The sequence below is a fragment of the Pogona vitticeps genome, chromosome 4 (genome assembly GCF_051106095.1).
Source record: "Pogona vitticeps strain Pit_001003342236 chromosome 4, PviZW2.1, whole genome shotgun sequence".
In the NCBI taxonomy this organism is placed as follows: domain Eukaryota; kingdom Metazoa; phylum Chordata; class Lepidosauria; order Squamata; family Agamidae; genus Pogona; species Pogona vitticeps.
In genome coordinates, this window is record NC_135786.1 from 221,219,160 (window position 1) to 221,240,839 (window position 21,680).

General features: G+C 37.5%; 1 protein-coding gene across 6 annotated transcripts in view; it reads right to left on the reverse strand.

Annotated features, from left to right (window-relative positions):
• The window catches only part of CSMD3 (CUB and Sushi multiple domains 3), a 700,243-nt gene that overhangs the window by 98,358 nt on the left and 580,205 nt on the right, over positions 1-21,680 (reverse strand). For 5 of the 6 annotated variants that reach the window (XR_013544184.1, XM_072999268.2, XM_072999267.2 and 2 more), the window contains 9 exons: positions 19,694-19,812; positions 17,798-17,867; positions 17,383-17,499; positions 14,176-14,385; positions 12,453-12,641; positions 11,592-11,769; positions 5,244-5,389; positions 4,027-4,107; positions 1,125-1,238 (listed from right to left, as the gene is read on the reverse strand). Coding sequence is in view for 5 of the 6 variants with exons in the window: in XM_072999268.2 (XP_072855369.2) it covers positions 1,125-1,238; positions 4,027-4,107; positions 5,244-5,389; positions 11,592-11,769; positions 12,453-12,641; positions 14,176-14,385; positions 17,383-17,499; positions 17,798-17,867; positions 19,694-19,812 (1,224 nt within the window). In the remaining variant the exon portion in view is untranslated. The remainder of the gene's footprint in view (positions 1-1,124; positions 1,239-4,026; positions 4,108-5,243; positions 5,390-11,591; positions 11,770-12,452; positions 12,642-14,175; positions 14,386-17,382; positions 17,500-17,797; positions 17,868-19,693; positions 19,813-21,680) is intronic. The other variant, XM_078391601.1, reaches the window with a different exon arrangement.

A 21,680-nucleotide genomic window follows, 5' to 3' on the forward strand; every position in this document is an offset into this window, starting at 1 on the left:
CCAGTCTCCAAAGTTCTAATTCATCACTCTGTGCACTACACCATACTAGGTATCCCATTTGTATGAATAGGAAATGGCTCATATTTAAGAAATCATTGTTCTACCCCTAATTAATTTACTTTTATCTTGTTTCTGCTTCTTGGATATGCCAATTAACATTTGTTTTGGGGAAAAAATAACTATTGGCTCAGAAGCAGTGTCTCCTTGCTATCAAAGTAACATGGCCTGAAGTCATTTTAAACAGCGCAAAAGTTCTTTTAGAAAAGTTTGAACAGTCATAGTTGTTTCATGGGTGTTGACTGATTAGTTGGCCTGCTGTTTTTGCTGAACATTTAGTTCATATTTTTTTAAGAAAAGAAACACATCAAAAATGCTAACAGAACTAATATACTATGTAATTGTCCACAGAAGGATAGTAAATGACTGGTCACTGATTGATTTTGTTTTTGGTTGAGAGAGGCCGAGAGCAGGAATGTGTTCAGTATTTGAAAATTTTCTCATTCTTGGCAGTTTTAGAAGTATTAACTTATTGAGACTTTCTGCTGAATTTTTTCCTGCAGTAGCAAAGCTTCCCAATTGCTTGTCCTTTTTCATATGTCTATTTTTTTTTGGTGGTTCTTCCGTACAGAAACTATCAAATTCTATAATGTCCTCTCCATTGCATCCTGTCCAGGAAAGATCTTTAATAAACAGACAGTCATCCTGCCTAGCTTTACATGATGGCCAAAACCCAGTTGCTTAAAGTAATTGCACTAGAGTAAGCTCACTGAATCAATGAGGCAATTCCTCTGTAAGTTCCATTGATTCAAATGAGCCATCTCTGACTGTTATTTAATTTAACATAATAAGTTACAGTTAGACTAGGCCCATTTGAATCAACAGAACATATGGAGGCATTGACACACTAAATCCCCATTGATTCAATAGGCCTACTCTAGTGCAATTTACTATGCTAAGCAACAGGATTTAGGTCGATAGTTCTAAATGTTGTGATGTCCACAAAGAAAATTATTTTCAATGTTGGATATCAGCATTATATGTAAGCAATCCAGGCTCTGAAAACATATCACAAATTGTAAATAGGTATCAATAAGTAAATATATTAAAAAATTGGAACAAGAAACCTTGACAAGCAGGAGGTGCTCCATCCATCTGTAGCCTCTCTCCTAGTCTACATGTCAGAATCTCATTACCAACTAATGTAAAGCCTGGTAGACACTGGTACCTTATTATGTCCCCTATTTGACAAAGAAGAAGAAGAAGAAGGTTGAAGTTAAACAACAATTAATTGGGACTTCTGGCATTTGACAGTAGCATTGATTAATGAAGTACCTTTCTCACGATATATAATGTGCAAATAACCACTGGCGCAAATAGCTCTGATTAGACTGAAGAAATGTTGTGGCAAATGGGCAACCACATTTATCATTTCTTGCCAGCTATACTATTAGTGTGACTCACATATTTTGGATGCTTGTTACTTTGCAGAGCACGGCAGCAGGCTGGAGTCTGAAAACTCCATATTTTGTACTAGTAATTGAAGTAATTTAAATGGAAGGTGTCAAGTAGCCTTATATCTATGTGATGACCTTTTCATCACATCATACCTATATGATGGTTCGTAGGTGGCTTAACGAAATTGAAACCGCAGGCAAGATTCCAAAACAAGCTTTAAAATATGTCTTATGTTTTTACCTCCATAAATCCTATGCACAATAGATCCTGAAATGAATCCATCAGAGCAAATTGCTCATGAGAATGGCTCAAAACAAACTTCTGCAATATTCTGTTTCTCACGTATTTGAAACATTGCTCTCTCTCACACCAGCTTCTGAAAGCACCTAATGCTAGACAGCTATATATGAAAGAATGGCAGAAGTGCGCACATGCAGCTGGGTGATTTTTCCCCAAAGTTTTTACAGCAGGTGATCATTTGGCTGAATAAGCAAACCGGTTTGGAAGGAAAAATGGTCTTGCTCAGTCAGCCAGGTAATTAGCTTCAATAAAGCCTTTCAAATTGCCTCTGGCTGCATGCACATGTCTCCCCCATCTGCACATACTGCTGTCTAGGAGTGCGGCCAAACCCTGTTGACCAGATGATGAGGGCCACAGAGTGCAGAAGGTTTTACAGCCATAGTCAAGCAAACTATCTCAGTGGGACCATACTGTCTTTCAGAATGTGCTATAAAGTGTCACTACACTTCTCATCTTGGATGTATTTAGGGTATGCGGTCTTTTGTTGGAAAAATAACAACCTTTTTGTTGTTTTCAATTACATCTGCTTTGAAAAGCTAAATTTATTGCAGCATGCATCACATTAAAAAATGGTTATTTCCCCCATCATCAAGATGAATTGAAATAATTAAAAAGGAAGACTCTGGCAAATGCACTATATTTGATCTGGTCTACCACGAATGGAAGGGCCAAGATCTAACTGTGCACATCTGCAGATGGAATAAGCTTGCTGGCAGTTCTAGGAAGAAGGGTTTCCTCCCCTCACCATGCTCCATGGGCCCTCAATTCTGTTATGTTACATGGTACAGAAGGCTGAAGTGGGGAAAATGAGGAGGCTTTTCTGCTGTGGTGCTGGATGAGAAAGGGAACCATCTCCTTCTCTTGAACATGTTGATGATATGTGCACATTCAATTACTATACATGGAGTGTTTTTCTTCAGAGTTCCATCCATTCCTCACAATCTTGAACTACCATTGATAATCTTAAGTGACATTGGGGACACAGTCTTTTTAGTCCCACTTAGATTAATTTGGTTTTATTTCTTCTCAAGTATCTAAGGGCTACTTACCCTTCTGTTCCTGAAATGACAAATCACAATGAGATGGGCCCTCTCTTTATCTCTTGTCTATTCTTTCCTCCTCCTTGCCCAGCCACTTCATTCCAACCTACTAGGCTGTCAGTTCTTTCCCAGTCATTGCAGACAACCATATCAGCATCAGCGGGCAGATTTTTCTCTTGCCATCATCATGTACAGTATCTGTTATTGATTTTCCAATGGAAGGATTCTTTTAACTTTTCATATATTTCTGCAAAGCTTGTGGATATCCAGAGTCTATTGATGCTGCCTCCTTATACCCATGAGCATGTGAAAAAATTGTACCAGTGTTTCACTGAACGGCCTTGTAACATTGCTGAAATTCATTTGCTTGGCATAGTGAGGAACAGAATAGGCCCACTAAATCAATAGGGATTTGGTGAATCAACTCTTCCTTTAAGTTCCATTGATCCAAACGGGTCTGTGCTCATTATGACATACTAGGCTAAAATAAGTCACAACTAGAATAGGCCCATTTGAATCAACTGGACTTAAGGGGCTGATTAATGTTGTCAAGCTAACACTCCACAGATGTACATACTTTTATTTGTATTTGTTTTAATTGAAATGCTAGGGTGGTTGATCAAAGTGGTTAAAGTAAGATTAAAAATTAAAGGAGGAGTTCACTTACCAAATCCAAGCTGATTTAATTAACCTACTCTAATGATTTGGACATGACTTAACAACTAAACAACAACTCTAATGTGACATACTACACTAAACAACAGGATCTCAGCTATTATATTTTTTACTGGTGCCAGTTTTAGGACCAAATTTCTCTGTTGTTTTATTAGTTACATTGACTCTGACTGAAAGTTCAGTATTCTCCCTTGAACCAAGTAGATATGTCCATATGAACTGCCATCATTAACAATGGAGATCATTCTAGATATCTAGAAAACAGCATAAGGATGAGGTACAGAAGAGATGGGTAACTTTCCAAAAAATAGCATAATATCCATTCACAGATCAGTTTCTTTTCGTCCCTGCAGCTGCTAGGAAGTAAGATACAGCACAGATACAACAGCTTGCAGTTGCCTGATTTTTAAATTAACCGGATACTAGATATATTCCAAGTTTTACAGAGTCTTGTTCAGTCAAATTTCAAGTTCCTCTAATTTCAACTGATGTTTGTGCATATTGTGTGGTTTTCTTCTTGGGAAAAAAGCGGAGATTATTCACATTTGTACTTTACCTATTTCAAATTCATCATCTTCAGTAAGGATTTCAGCATTTAGTACAGATGGTGGCGCTTGACACACTCGAAGCTGGTATGCTAAGAAATACAGGAGAATGCATTGTGACACGTGGTTCCATTTCACACAATGACAACAAACACTAATGGCTTTTTTTAAGTCAATATTCAGAACAATTGCAGTAGCAATACCTGTGGAAGGTGATCCAGGCATAAATGTCCACAGGCTGAAAATAAGCCAGCACTGTGATGTGACTAATCAAACAGATAACACAGTCTTGCTTTAACGGAAGCTAAATCCAGATCATGAACAATAATACTTCTGCTCTGTGTTGTGCTAGTCAGGTCGTATCTGGTGTTAAGGTGTGTGTCCATATTTTAAGGAGGACACCAACAAAGTGGAATGTTTGTTGTGGGTTTTTCAGGCTCTTTGGCCATGTTCTGAAAGTGGAATGTGTCTATAGTAAGTCCTGCTAAGAACAGATGACACTCCAAATAACCTAGTATAGCTAGGAGATGAAAAAATTAAAAGGAGACATGACAGTTCTGTCCAAATATTGGGAAACTGTTAAGCAAAAAACAGATGAGACATGTTCTCTGATGCATCAGGGGACAGGACTATAATGAATTGCTGGAAAGTGCAAGGAAGGATATTTTGGTTAGTAGTCTGAAAACATCCTAATTGTGAGGGATGTTTAGTTGTGGAATTGACCTTCTAAGGAAGTAGTAGGCTGTCTTTCACTGAGGGTATTTATGCAAAGGTTGAATAATCATCCGTCAGAGATACTGCAGCAACATCCTGCCCTAAGGAAGGAATTGCTTTATGGCCTCCAAGATATCTTGCAACTTTCAACATTCTAGAATCTGAAATGGTATTCTGTCTCTTTTCCTCTTTTGAATTATTCTTAGTTAGTAATCTGGAGTTACTGGTTTTGTCCTCTTTCCAACTAATACCATTCCCTGTCCTTTCATGGGTATTAAGGTTACTTTACTGGTAGTTGCCCACACTCATTATTCTCCTTTCTACAAATCCTAAGGAATAATTATTGCTGTATTATAAAAAGTGCCAATATTTTAATTTTCTCACATCCAAAATGTACCTGTTATGCCTTTTACCATAAATATAACAGATTATATTTAAAGAACTTTTACTACACCAGTACCGAACAGAGAAACAAACAAACCTTTAGTAGGGAATAAACACATATGACACTAACCATGATAACTAAGAACAAAAAATCCACTTGTTGTGAAGTCACTGTGGAACTTTATGAGTATCTGATTTGAAGTGCTGTAGACTGATTCCAGTGCAGTGTTTCCACTAAACTGACCAATTTGAGGAGAATTTTGGTCTGGCCCATCCCTAAAAAGGAACAATAGCAAATGATACAATTAAATATATGTCTTCCATCTGCTTTATGCAAGAGTCCAAGGCACACAAGGAATAGAGCCTGAGAGACAATTTAAAAAAAGAGAGAGATATATGATTGGGCTCAAGGCCCTTTCAAAATAATAGCACTCAGGTCTCTATTATCTTATGATACTTATGCACCTCTCACTATAGTAGGCATATAATGTATATTGACAAACATCTTTATTCTGATGGCTGAGATACCTTCTAACAAAAAAGTGTCAATTGCTGTGAAATTTTTAGATCTTATAAAAGAGTGAAAAAAATCTTTTGTTTTTAGTCGGCAGCAACATCACCAAAAGCATTATATTTTGTGCAAAAGCCTTAAATTTTGCACAAGATTGTGTTTTATACAACAGCCATGGTATTGTGAAAAAGTTAACATTTTGTGCAATCTAACATTCTTCTTGTCATGGTTCCTCCGCCCAATGAAAAAACAAACAAACCTGAAATACATACAAACGTTTCAGAATCTCAAACAATAGAGAGAAGACTTCTAAAATTTTCGTGCTTAGTTGTGAGAATGAAGTAAGCAAAGATTTTAGATCCTTATGTTACATAATGCTATTGCCTGTTCTCAACTGGAAATCTCAGCCATCACAGGACAGTATCCTACATATGTTTGTGCAATTATTTGCACTTTCTCTGATCATGGGTGAATTAGATCCCTAATGTTCTGCAATGAGACTGTACAGCAAGCATTGTGCCATTCTCAACGCAGTGTCGGGCTTTCAAGAGAGATTTTAGATGAATGTTATAGGAATACTATGTTATGCACAATTCTATGTGAACATAATACATAAGTAACAAAAATGTTTAATGAGACCTTGGCCATAAACAGTACAACATTGTGAATGTTTACTCAGAGGTGAAGTCTACTGAGTTCAAGGCGGCCTAATTTTTAGGATGTTTAGAACTATAGCCTGAAATTAGTAGGACTCTGGTACAGTGGATTTGAAAGGAGCTAGAGAGCTTACATTGCTCTCATCAGGAAATCATGTGGAACAATTAATTCTCCTAAAGAGGAACTATATGAGTAAACTTCTTAGGTGAGTCATATATAAACACACACTAATCTCTATCCCTCCTCATGGCTTGGAAATTGCAAAGATAAACCACCTAACCCTCTACTCTATTTACCTTTGCTTATAAATCTCAATACATGAGGAAGAATCAGTCCCTTCTCTGTATCATGCTCACCCTGAAGTCCACACATGGGCAAATATGAGGATGAAGTAGCAAGTGAATAAATTCTCACTGTTCCAAGGATAGCATTTATAATATTTTAGATTACCTGTATTAGTATCCTTTCAAGTTAAAGGAGACCACCACAGGATAGATACATACTTCTTTTTCATATTTGTATAATTTCTGTCAAGTACGCTTTACAGATATTTAATGTTCTGCAAATGATGTTTATGGAGTACTCAAACTCTCCCGCTCCGATGCAGGTGCAGTTCACTGCAGTACGATTCCTGGCATTTGGTCATAGCCGTAAGATTTGTGGTTATATTCAGATACTGCAAGGCTGACATTTGAAGTAATATAAAAATTACAGACTATTTAAAATTATGAGGTCCTGAATGTTGTGCTTGTTTAATGAACTCAATAGTAGGCAAAACACCATTTAAAAAGAAAAGCTGACGTATCTCCCTTTTCCCTATTCCTAGAAATTTCCTGCTCTTTATGTATTTTGTTTAAAAAAATAATAACGATGAAGCAGTAAATGAAGTGCTAATAAAATACTAGCTGCTTTTCAATGTATTCTTTATTTGCATCAAGGGGTTACTCTTTTCATATCTTTAACTCTTTGACTGAAATGATGAAAACCCAAGCAATCTATGGCTCAACGCTGTACAAAGCATTGATTCAAAACAAGAACTCATAACAGAAAACTAGTGCATACATGGTGGCTAAGGCTGGTGGTGAAAAATAGCCGCTGACCCTGTTGAGCTTGTCCATCATGTATCATGGCTCTTCTTCTATATCAGGATACTGGGTGATTGGCTCATAGTAGTGACTTAGTATGTTCTTTGGCTCAGTTGTCCAATTCTCTGTCCAACACTAACCATCATACCAGACTGACCCTGATTTACTCCTCCCACACAGTGCATTACTATAGTACCAACATGGTGAGCCTTACAACTAGTGGGCAGCACTACACATTGCACAGGCAAATTGCCAAAATCAGTTACACCTATGTGAGGATACATTTTCCTTGGGAACTATTCATTTTCTACCATCACAAGAAAGAGGAAATAAATGCTTTCTGTTCACTTTCTATATGGACTAAAATGGGCAAAATGGTATAAAATTGTTTCCTACCTCCGCCTACTTTTTTATAATAAAAAGTCCCATAGATTGTTAGACTGGAAAGACCAGACCTTCTCCATACAGAAGGTACTCTAGCATTCTGATCATTTTAGTTTCCCTTTGCCACATCTTTTCCCATTCTACAATATAATATGTATGATGGAATAACAAGAGCTGCAAATACTATATTATCACACCAGATATGGGTGTAATTTTGACACACAGTTTTTTCCTTTCCCAATAATCTTTCCTTTCTTAATAACCCTAATAATAATAATTATCCCTTTCCTTATAATGTACAGTGGGAAGAATAATGGGTAGGTGAGATGAGCTGCCACTACTGCTTCTGAATACTATGTTATCCCTTAATGTAATAACCTACATTCCTAAAGCAAGTTGGCTTTTTCATCATGACCACAAACTGGGTCACTCTTTCCTGGAGCTGGCCATCACAAACCCCAAATCTTCCCCAGTTAGACACTGCCACTTCAAATGTCAACACTGACTTTTTTTTTTTACTCAGTGTACATCATTTTACACATGCTTTTTGTTACCACCTTTCGGGCATACATATGTACCATAAGGAAAACACCGTGCAAAAGACTGTTACCTGCTGTGCTAAAACTGGACATCCGTTTGCAATCAGATAATAGAATAGGAAAACAACAACAGATTCCAGTTTTCCTCACCTCTGCATCTCCCACCTAGATGTACATTTCTCATATCTACCTATGAACTGTTTCTAGGAATGTCCAATAAACTCTGTGCTTAAATCTTTTGAGGCCCTGAGAAAAAATATCTGTGTCTTGCACAGGACCTCTACAAGCATTCTGAGGTCCTTGCAAATCATCAAATACTTCTTATTTTCCACACCCCATTTTCAGACCACCACAAAAACCACACTGTATGTCCAGGGAAGGAATCAGTGAAGTAATGGCAGTGCAACTGCCTGTAAACTCAGGACTCCAATTCCTGTATGGCAAAGGTACTGGAACAGAACGTCATCTGCTGCTATTAATTAAATGGCCCATCATCCTTGAACACTAGCACTATCTGCCAGGAAAAAAGGATGGCTGAATTAATTTCCACCATTCCCGATGGAAAGAGACACACATCACAGCATGAAGAATGTCTTCTGTCACTTTTAGGAGAATGAATAAAGAACAAGAATGCACAAAGGAAATGTCCCCACCTAAGGAAACGTCACTGCTGTTTGTGTCAATATCATCTCTCAAAGTGGTATTTGTTTTTTCCTTTTTTAATATTTGCATACTTATCATTATAGCTTTAATATTGTCTTTTAATTACGTAAACTGCTTCTTTATACTCATTGTTCTTAGCTTTCAATATTGTCTTTCAATGCTGCAAGTCACCGTGGGTCCCTTTTAAAGAAAAAGGCTTTAAATAAACAAATACCTGACCACGTAGAACAAGATAGATCTAGGTGAAGCCTACAATGATGCCTCCAGCATCTAATTCTTTTGGGAAAATATTGAACAAGGATATTTGACAATTGAACTGTCAAATATCACGGTATGATGTCAAGAGTTGGGAATCTGAATTCCCACTGTTCCTGGGACATGAGTGGCTGAGGAGTTTAATTGCCTTGACACCTGTGTAGCCTAGAGCAAGCTCGGTGATCATAGAGTGGCACCTGAACAAGGAACTAATAAATCCCCTTGTACCTAGAAAATGCTGGCAGGGTCGCCACCAGTCTGAATCAATTTAATGGGAAATATTTCGTTCTTATTTGACCAAGACCCCCACCCTCCGCTTGATTTCTTGTAATGGCCCAAAATGAAAGACTTCTTTTCTGACTCATCTTAGTCACTGTGATGCCAAAAAGAACTTTGAGCTGTGTACAGGGAAAGCTATTAGGAGTTTTCCAGTTCCTTTGAATTCTTCTTAGAAAGAGCAATACCATTTTTCAGAGAAGCATCTAGTCACTACTCACAAAGGTAACCCACAATGTTCTTTAGCAACAACTGTTCTAAGAAGCAAATGTAAGCTGACACTTCCTTGAACATGTCTGAACATGTCCTTGGAATGGCCTACACATGCACAGCTAGAATAATCACTTATGACTATATTAGACACAGCTGTTTTTCTGATATTTTTCAACTTCTTATGCTCCATATCTTTTGTCTGGTTGCAAGTTGGGCTCCACATAAGGGCAAATCTATTTAGTCTATGTAAGGAGTTAGGTGTCAAAGATGGATGATTGGACTGCAGCTGGAATAGACAGCTGATCAGAATAAACCCAGGCTATTCTTGCTATATGAATTTCAGGTAAGAGATATTTCTGTCAGAGCAATGGTTCCCAACCTTTTTTGAGCCATAATGCTTTTTAATAATAGCCAGATAATCTATGACTCCCCCCACCACATTTGAATAAAAATACATTTTAACAGAGTAAAGTTATCCCTTCTCAGAAAATAGAGGATTCTTTTTCCTCCAAATGGCCTATATGCTAACTCTAATATCTGGATACAAAAGGTCAAGGAAGAAAATTATTTAACAAGGGCTACAACACATATAAAGTGACCCGTGCCCCCCCAAAACACTTTGCAACCCCCTCAGGCGTTTTCACCTCCAGGTTGGGAAACACTGTGTTAGAACTTCATAGAGGAAAACCATCAACAAACTCTTTCCCATAGCAGTAACGGCAAGACTGCGGTGACCAAGGGGCAAAGCTGAGTAAGAATAACTGAGGTAGATGGCCTGGTAAATTAACTGGTTAAAAGAGATGCACTAAATTGTTGTATCTTCTCTTTAGTTTTAACTACTGGTGGGGTTTTTGACATGCAGTTTTCACAAGACTGGTAGTTTTTTTCTTGCCTTCTATACTAACCTTCTCAATCTGTTTTCCTCTTAAGAACAAATCAGACTATTATTACTGATATCACTGCTCACAACACAACATACTGATCAAGGTTTTGAAACACTGTTTTGTATTTTTGTTCTTCACTCTCTGACCACATAATGGTCTCTATCTAGAAGCTAACCATACTCAAGGGACAACAAAATCAGTATGATATGGAAATCACAATACCACTGATTTCAACAAAATTTACAGGTGGTTTTTTCAGTTTTATTTACCACAGAAGCTCAGTTTACATAAACACTTGACTACTATTTTTGATTGACAGCTGAATGTGCAAATAAGTTCTATTTATCTATTTAATCATTCAGCTATGAGGATACATGAAAGCTTCATCTGTGATGATAAATCAGTAGCGGACCACTTGCAAATGCAAATTTCTTTTTAGTCATCAATAATAAAGTTAATCATATATAACTGTAGGAAATTTCTAGTGAGAATTCTCTACAGACAGCTTAAAGAGATTCTGAAAACTTTGAATGCTGGGCAATCTTTGTACTCGACATATTTAAATATTTGCAGAGCACCAGATATCTGGGTAGTCCAAAAGCAAAAGAAATAAACAAATAAATTAATGAAATGGGTTTGGGAAGCAATTAGGTATCAGTGATATACTACATACTGCATTACTGCATCCAGGTTTTCACAAAAATATGTACCATTGTCTGCAGTGATGGCTACTGCCAGATAAATATGCATAGGACTATACAACTGTTGTCAAATGTATTTGCCACAAACACAGTGTGAAAAGGCCATTATAATAAGATTATTCTGAATAACATTATTTTCAGACACGGAGCATGTCTTACTCTTCCTTAGCTACTAAACAAAATAAATATATACGAGATAACATTGTGTATAACAAACTGGAAACACAAGAATGTGTCAGAAGAGTAAGATACAACATGTAATAGTTTTATCACATGTTAGAAAATACATAAAATATTAATTTCTGCTTACCAAACTGTTATGAAATCATATATTGGTTCTGTTTGAAGGACAGTAAAATTGATATAAATTCCATTCCCTGGTGGTACTCTTACAAGCCAAAAACAGTCTTGGAAGTTTGGGTATTCATCAGGATAGCCTGGAGAGTATATAGTACCATTCATAGCAGTTATATTTCCTCCACAAAGAGCTGTAAAAACAACAATGACCACCAGGGAAACAATTACATGCCAGTATGCCACAATATTGCTGCATTTTGGTATAATGTTAAAAAAACACATACCTTTCATCAGTTGATAGCTCCTAGGAAGCAGATATCATCTGAATATATGCACTGTTTGAAGCTCCCCTCATCTAAATGTTAGATGCATTAAACTGTATTATTGTGATATTGTAGTATTGTATTTTCCCCAATATTATAGAGGAACATACAAATACTACTAATAAACCTTTCATATGCTAATTAATATAGAGGAGGTACAAGTTTTTTAAAAAAAACAGCAAAGTTGTCTCACGTTAGGTTTGTCCTTGGCTTAGTAGACAGATAAATACATTTGATACACCAACCATGTTTAAGAATACAGTTTTAAGCAGCTCTAGCCCCCAAGGGTATGAATCTGCTACACTGTCCCAACAACTTGAAGATTTTTTGCAATTGGCTTTTGAGGGCGAAGCATGGACTTAATTTGTATGTCTAATTTCTCAGGCACAAAAGTCTGCTTAAATCACATCTCTGGGACACTAATGTGATTTCAGCTCCATAGGTTATCCGTAGATTATCTGTAGCCACTTCTGGTTCCTTCAGCAATTAATCAGAAGAGTAATGCATCAAAAATTCATATAAATGGATGCACATATCTACTGAAAACATACCTTCACACCTTGGTAGAGGATGATTCCAATTACGACTGATTCCGTGAAGACACGTAAGTGCTGAATTTCCAATTAAAGTGTATCCAGGAAAACACTCAAATGAAACAGTTTGTCCAACAGTGTAGTCTGTTCCAATGACAAAACCATTCCGAAAGGGGCGTGGGTCAGGACAACTTTGCAACTGATATGCTGAAATAAAATAATAAGTGCCAGGTTCTCTTCAGTGTGACAACAAGATGTATATTTCAACACAACCATCCCACACCACAATAATAATTAAACAATCTTATGATTTTAGGTGGGTTTTTTTTTATGCAACATGACACTAGGAAAACTTCTACTAGACACAGAAGACAGACTTATTCCTCTAAACCATTGATTCCTAACCTTGAGTAACCCAAGTGTTCTTAGATTACAACTCCCAGAACCCTTCACCACTAGTTGTGCTAGCCAGGATTTCTGGGAGTTGCAGTCTAAGAACATCTGGCTCTCAACTCAGGGTTTCTCAAAAATTCCTTCTCATTCACAGATGTTTCTACAAAATGCTATTTAAAACAAACAAATGCAACAACAATGTTAATTGTAGGAATGGAAGACACTCACTACTCTATGTTATTCATTTCCCCACCATGCAGGAAATAAAACAAAAACATATAACACTTGCAACATTAAGATATTCTCATGCTATATTCAGAGGAACCAGTTTCATAAAATTCCCTAATTCTAGTGGCTTAAAAAACAGCATCCAAATGTCAAGGTCTTGTCTCCATAATCTTGAAGCCAGATCCATGTGCAACTTCCTTACAAATGTGACATTTATTGCACCCTGCTTTTTCATCAACTTACATCTCTTAAAAGTCTGCATAAAAATCACTATGTATTTTATGCACATTTTCCCAGTAAATGTTTGTATATGCCATGTTGCACACATTTTGTACTTTTATGTGCACAGTCCTCTAAAAATATACATTTTTCTACAAATATTGGAGATATTTATTGCATAATTGAGATAAGTGCAAATAACAAAGGAGAGCTACATTTTGGTCCAAGTTTTTGGGAATTGCATATTAGATATGATGAACACACTAGAGTCACATAAAATGGAAAGAATTTGACAGCCTACAGAGGGCTCTAATCGAACTGCAAAATCTCATGACTCTTGATCAAAAAACTGTGCAGAAATTACTACTTTGGAATAAATAAATACCAACAGACTATCTTCTGGTCATTATTATTTATTTAATGTTCCATCTTTTATTTTTCTTTACTTAAGGTTACTTGTATCATGTTTTTCTTCCCTTTCTTCTGTGATATGGTCCAAAATCTTTTAAATATAGGATGCAATCCTTTTGGCAATTGAAGAGCATAATACTCCACCAATATGGTGTCCCACACAATTGCCAATTCACAGCTGCATGTGTTTGAAGTCACTCTAAGATATTGCCACTTGTGCATGATATAGTGAATACAATTTTGCACAAATGGTGGCAAAAGAGGACTCACAATTGAAATGTACTGGAAAGTGTGCAGTAAAAAAAGACAGTACTTTAGCCGTTATGGATATCATAGAGCCATAACTATGTGTTTCATATGAACATACAATTTGTGCAAAATCATAGAACTGTAGAATAATGAAGTTGGAAGGGGCTTATAAGGTCATTGAGTCCATGTCTTCTGATAATGCAACACATAAACTATTTCTAAAATAAAGATGTGGACTCACCTTGATATACAATATGAAACCCTTGCTTGTTCTGAGAATAGTCGCTGTGAAAATACAAGCTAGTTTCATGTGTTGTACTGAAAAGAGAAGATGGAAGCTGAGGGCCACTTAGTCTTCCGATGACTGTACTGATATCTGTTGACCCACTTCTTACTTCCAAATAATCATGAATTGTCTCAGTTGAAAAATTTGCAAACTGCAAGTGGACACCTGAAAGACATGTAATACAGTTATCCATACAGTAATCACACATTTTAAAAAATGGGAGAGAATCATGCATTTAAAAAATATTCCTGCTAACAAACAAGATGCTGCATAAAATAACTGAAATCTCCATATGCCCCACAAAGCACAAAACTATATAGAGTGCATTGAAGTAATAGAGGAGAGCTGTAATGAAGCATATGTCACTCTAGCCAGAGCTGCATTCTACAAGCTGGGGAAAGGCACTCCTGGCCAAAGGTAAGAACTGGACAAGGTCCAGAAAACCCCTGAAACTATAAGCCAGCATTACTGAAATAATGGAACACTAACTAAGAATGCTATACCTTGCTTTCATGATAAATGCAACTGAACCTTACTGAAGAGCTATGGCAGCATTTATTTTATTCAAAAGATGAACCGAATGCCATTTGATGTCAATTCAGTAAGTGAAAACTGGTGGGGATAATTCGTAAGTTATTTCTGAGACCACACAGCAGAGATTCGTTCAAATTTGGAAAACAGTCCAAATTGTCAAGTGCAGATAAATTATGTGCTATATCAACAACTTTTCTACATAATGACTTTCATAATGTGCAATTTTCTTTCTTTTATATACACCTGAACAGAAATGCAACTTTCCACTGTCTTCAATGGGAAACATCTTTGCTTTCCAAATAGCAAGCACAAAGAGGAGCAGAGATGAACAATCTAGCTATAGTTTTCTTCTCACTATCAGAGTTTCAGTCTGGATTAGGATCCTGGATCTGTTATTTATTTTTTAAAATGAACAACATTTGTGTCATCACTTGCTTAGACAATGGCATCTGACAGGTATGGCCCTTGTTCATTCTTCTCTACAGCTGTTTTGCTGAACCAGGTACTTTCCAGATATAAGTCAGTCTTTCTCCCACTTACAGTGTTTTCAAGGGCCATGTCTTCTCAGCCATTTCAAGATTTACCTTCACGCTCACTTATTCTTTTGTACCTTCACTGTCAGTTTTTAGAGTGACCAACCAAGTGCCTCTGGGAAGTCCACAACAGAACAGGGGTGCAACAGCACCCTCCGGCTTATGTTCACCAGCAACTGGAGGTAATACTGGATTTTAGGAGGCAATTAAACATGTGGCTTTTCAGAGAGACTTTCCACACCTACCCTAGATGATCACCTTCCTCCCCCTGCCCCACTCTCCTCCATCTGCTCTGGCTTTTATGTTTGGTCTGTGCCACATGTTTTCAAGGGTCAATTGTAACTTGCTTTTAATGCTTTTATCTTTATTTTTTGTTTGTTTTGTATTAAATTTGTTGTAATTGCACATAGTTATGCCTTGGCACTAATGGGAGTGGGCTATAAGTTCAATCAATCAATCAATCAATCAATCAATCAATCAATCAATCAATCAATCAATCAATCAATCAATCAATCAATCAATCAAGCACATAGTTATCATGACATGTAGCTACTTATACTTTCACTAAAGACAGAAGGACAAATAGCCCGTACCAGTATAAACACTACTTGTAGTATTCTCACTAGTCATGTAAAGCAGTGGTTCTTAACCTTTGTTACTCAGATGCTTTTGAACTGCAACTCCCAGAAACCCCAGTCAGGACAGCTGGTGGTGAAGGCTTCTGGGAGTTGCAGTCCAAAACTCCTGAGTAACCCAAGGTTAAGAACCAGTGATGTAAAGCATGTAAAGGGCAAAATGTGATTTACAGACTGTAGACTCCTGTCCATTTTTTTCTGCTGTCCCTGTCAAATTCACATCTGGGAATAGCATGCCTCCTGTTTTTGTTTTAAAACAGAACACGTAGGGATTGCACACTTTGTTTCAAAATAGAACTGTGCCCCTACAAGCTCCTGAAATTCCATTTTTTTTCTATGCCTCATTTTAAAATTTTGAATAAAACTTATTGGTGTGAGTAAAGAACATCAACTGTATGCATACCTATGAAAGCTGAATGTAGTGTTTGTGATGCACTAAAGGGCTGCTGGGCATTTGGCCAGAGAGTTTGACCAGCACTCTTCTACCACTTTTGAGCTGAGGCAAGTCCCAAGATCTCAACAGTGCATAGCATAAGCCCTTTGAACAAGTCTGACCCAAAAAGAACACTTTACAATTGCTCAGTACTTTGCAAGTACAGGCACATGGACTTTGTGATTCCTTAGAACTCACAACAGCTCAGTTAGGTAGGACTCTTGAATGATAGCTAGTCTGTGGCCCTCTCCACTCCAGACCCTGCTGTTCAAGGGACCAGTCCTCTGTAAGGATTTTTATAATTAATTTTTATTAGAAAAATAGTGTTTCATTAGAATTCAGTTTATATTGCATAAGCATTAGCATCGAAGAACATATTCAAAAATCATTGCAGTTAAATGAGAACTATTTCCCATTTAAATAATAAACACTAAAAAGCTGAAACTAAGGTGGGCTATAGTGGGCTATGGTGGGCTAGCCCCCACCTCCTTTCTCCTTATAACCTCTCTCCTTCAAGCTACATGCTCATACCATCATCATGGAATGAAATCCAGAACAGAATAGAATCCATTTTGTTCAGTATCAGACACATTCACATAACCCATCATCCATTTTCTACCCTTCTAAGTCCTCCCCTCTTCCTGGCCTTTCTGGCTGTTAACCAATTAACTTTTTAGATGTTGTACCACCTCTCTCCTTCCCTTATTCCCATGAGAGTCCAGGTGTTGTTTATATCTTCTGTAACAAGCTTGGAATGTTGAGTCTCCAGGGGCCTCTGAATTTGGCCTTCAAGATATCTGGATCCCGGCTGTAATGGTCCTCAGGAAAACACTCTCATGGCGCTTAGAAAAACACATTCCAAAGTCTCTCAAATCATATTGACACAGAATCCATCTGACTCCATTTTACATTTCTCTGACTACATATTCCATCATCATGACAGTGTTTATCTATATTACAGCTCTTACAGGAACAAATGAATAACAAAAGTCACAGTGAGGTATTGTTTTGCAGGAATAAAACATACCAAAACCAATGGGGAGCTTGATCGTCCATGTGCAGTCCAAACTGCTGGGATAATTTCCAGGAAATCCAGGGCTAAGGATAACTCCACTGAAGTCTGACATAGAACCACCACACTGTGCTACAAAAGGAGAGTGAAACGCAAAGGAGTAACCTAAATCAATAGCAAGCCAAGGTGAATCAGTAAGTTGTCCCTTTTTATTTGTTGAGTGGTTTTTTTAAAAAACTAAATATTGGATTTTGCTAGTGCAATTTTTCACAGCACTTTCCATTAATTTAACAAATCATTTTGAAAAGTTTGGGACAGAGAAGAAAAGACATGTACAGCTCTGCTACAATCTATAACTGTTTATGTTGGGGTTGTCTGATAGTTTTCAGTTCTGATATGAAACAAATAGTTTGTATAGGCAAAAGTATACCTAAACAAATTGGAATAGGGTAATTCCATCTTCTTACTGGTCCAGGCATACAGGTGATATGTGAATGCCCCTGAAATGACCAAGAAAAAAAATTAGGACAGTAAGCCAGCAACACAGTTCTATGTTGTATTTCATGATAAAAATGCTGTTTTCCAGCTTATTTCCTCAGAGAAGGGGGAGGATAGATCTCATAGGGTTACCACATTCCAGTTCACCAAATCTGGAAACCCTAATCTGATGATCAATGCATATTTGAATACTGTAGTCTTATGTGCACCATTTACATATTTGACATTCCTTCTTTGCTTTTAAGGGGTCAGAGTATGCTGACATATCCATGTGCTGCTCTGTGGAGACCACATTCTTTTATAGTCAACAATGATAACAATGATGACAGTGTTAGGGACACATTTTGGTCTCAGTGGTTGGGTAACTTTAAAATGGAAAGATAGAAGGGACGGTCTGTTGCCAACATTGGGAAATGTCGGGTGGTGGCATCTCAGATCTTGTTAGTCCATTTGTGGGGTAATGATATTGGGCTACTAAAAAACCAAGGAGATTGTTTGAAGGGCAGTTCAGGACCTCCACAAGGCTGGCTGAGGTGACCATCCTAGACAAAAGAGTTTTGAGAGGCAAAGTGATCTTCAATTATTATACTGGGCAAGGAGGGGAATAAATAGATAACTCAAAACATGGGCCATCAAGAATGGGCTGTTCTTTACAGGCATTTGTTTTGATCACCCTAAGCTGTTTTGTGGGGACAGGACATATATATTTGATGCAGAGGTAGACATCTTGGAGGATCCCTCCTCAGCAGAAATGACCCCTATCATTACAGAGGATTTGCTGCACCTTATGAGTAACTTTTCAAGAGGCTCATAAGTCTATAGTAGAGATGGGGGTATCCATATTCATACATGAAAACGAATTCCATTGTGGACAACAGCACAATAGGAGGGCTCTACTGAGCTCACGTCAGCAGCAAAATGGTGAGTGGACAGTCTGGCCCCGTGAGGCTGGACCCTCATTATTTCCACCTGTGGGGGGGATATTCGTATACAAATACCCCCATCTCTAGTCTATAGCATGAGAGAGGAACAGAGCTTGGAGAAATTATTTTTAAAAAATATTAAAACAAATCCTGGGCACTCTATTTGATCTCATAGTTGCAGTCCTTGACCAGAGAAATTTCAGGGACAGATTCTAAAGGGAGGTGATTGAGCAGGAATACATCAGAAAGCTCGAAACACTCTGCCTAGGCCTTAACAGGAACAATTGTTTCCAGTGTCATTATATATATTCTAATTATCTGAATCTTTATCACTCAGTCAGAACCGAATTGCCTCAAGTGCAATGAAACTAATCATTTCCTATTGTATTTTAAAGATACAATTTCAAACTGTTGGTAAGGAGAACTTAAAACAGCTTAGAACTGTTACCAGCAGTTTAAACTGCCCAGAGAGAGAACCACTCAACTGATCTGAAGTGTGTCTGGCTATGTAGAAGCTTATGAAAAATAAAATAAAAAACTAACTCATAGGGGCTATGTTACTGTTTCCTTTTTATTATAAGTCCCATAACTTCTCAGCAGACATTGGCAGTGGAAGATATGGTCCAAAAAAGGAATTTCTACCTGCTTTGAGAAGAGGCAGGAATGCATGTTCTATTAGTAGAAAATAAGTTGTAGTTCCATTTATCCAACTGTATTTGGGAGAAGCTGGGCAGAATATTAAGAGGAGGAAACAACAAACACCCACACCCATTTATTCATGTTCTGTTAAAAAAGAAATTAAAATCGGCAAAATGATTCCTCTCCCTTCCCCACCCCATACACACTTGAATATTTGTTTATTTGTTTATTATTTTGTTTATTTGTTTATTATTTTAAATATCTACCTGAAGAGAATATCCTTGGTCACATTGAAATGAAACCACATCTCCCACCATGTATCTGTCACCAATCTTAATACCACTGCTTGGGGTCTGGGGTTCCGGGCAAGAGTCCAAACCTATAGCTGTGAAAAGTTAAAAAACTTAACAATGACAAAATACATTTCCTCCATTGTATTTGTGAATTCTACAATGCATGTGCAACATAAACACTGAACCCTAAAAGCAGTGATTTTCAACATTTCTATCCGAAGGACACTTTCCTCCATCAAGAGACCCAGAAATGTGCACAGGATTCCAGGAAGCTTTTAAGGATTGGGAGACTGGCAGAGTTCAGATTGATGGAATGGAAAGGAAAGCAAAGGAAGGAATCCAAGGTCCAGCTATCAGAGTTAGATGCACAATAGTACCCTTGGTAGGAGGAAACGAGGCCAAACAGAAAATGATGGCCAATGAACAGAACCAATTAACTACTGCACCATGAGCAGTATTTTGAGGTGAACTACAAATGTAAAAATCTATAACTGTCTATAAATTACTACAGGTCAACGATTCTAACAGAAATATTCTAGCAGGCCATCAGAACAGCTTGAAAATGTAGTGAAGTGCAACCAGTTAATATTCATATTTTACAGGTGGGCATAGCAATTAGGAGAGAAACTGACATGCCAGGAGATCTTCTTTCCACTTGTAGCTGTGGCAACATAAATATTTGGAAGCCGAAGTACTGGTCGTGATTTACAATGTAGTACTTGTTCAAAGATGGGATGGAAATGGGCAGAAGACTTTTAAGCCAGTGCACTAGCCCTCGTGCTAGATGATTTCAGAGAGATGGTTCTGCTGACATGTCTGTGTTGGCTAAAAACAGCCAGCAAATGATGGGGGAAATGGGTGGAAAAGAATCAGCACAGTGAGTGAAGAGATGAGCTATGACAGATACAGTATACATGTCATCCAGACCAGGGGCCGAGGTAATGTACTAGCACAAAATTATGCCAAGGTGAGAGCAGTCCAAACTAATTTCTAACATCCCTCAGCCAGGATGAGTTCTGATTCAACACAGCAACATCTGGTATCAGGAATCAGGGCTAGTTAGGACCGCACTCTTCCTTGAAGTCTCATGGAGACTTACAAGTGAATCCCAGTCCTCCTGCCTGTCCATGTTTTAGAGCAGTGGTCCCCAACCTTGGGCCTCCAGATGTTCTTGAACTTCAGCTCCCAGAAATCCTGGCCAACAAGGAGGCCCAAGGTTGAGGACCACTATTTTAGGGCATACACAGACTTTTTTTGGAATGATGCTGAGTAGGTGAAACCTTCCAGTGGCACCATGGAAAATGGGAATATAAGTCTAGAAAATACCCAGTCATTTTCTGCACGATAAAATCAGGAATGAATATTTAAAAAAATTACCAAAGAAACTTGTGCACCCTCATTGACTTTCTCACTGAGAAACAACTAGTAATTTTTCAAAGACCTTCTGATGTCCGACAATTTTCTAGATAGCTTTGCCAGTGGTGCTGGCAGACTTTTAATTCTGTCACTGAGATATTGTAGGAGGGGTGGCCAAAACATCTGTCTGAGCCATGGAGGCCACACTATGGAGGTGGATGGGTAAGGTAAAGGTAAAGGTTCCCCTTGACAAATAAATGTATAGGGAGGCCATAAAAGCCGGAAGCCTGGTCCTGGGTGGTATGCCATGTATATTATTTGTATCCACTGTATATGGTTTATTTTTTAATTATTATTTGATTTATTTGTATTATTATTAATTGTATTCAATTTATGTTTATTTACTTTATGTATATCATTTTTATGCACTGTCTTACTGTATTTGGTTAATTTTCTTTTTTGTTATTTGACCTAGTCGTATTAAGTTAATTTTTTAAAATGTAATGTATTGTAGTGTTTTTACTAATTAGAATTGCTTATTTATATTGTTATTGTATTTTATTGTTGTTAGCCGCCTAGAGTGGTCCTCACCGACCAGATAGGC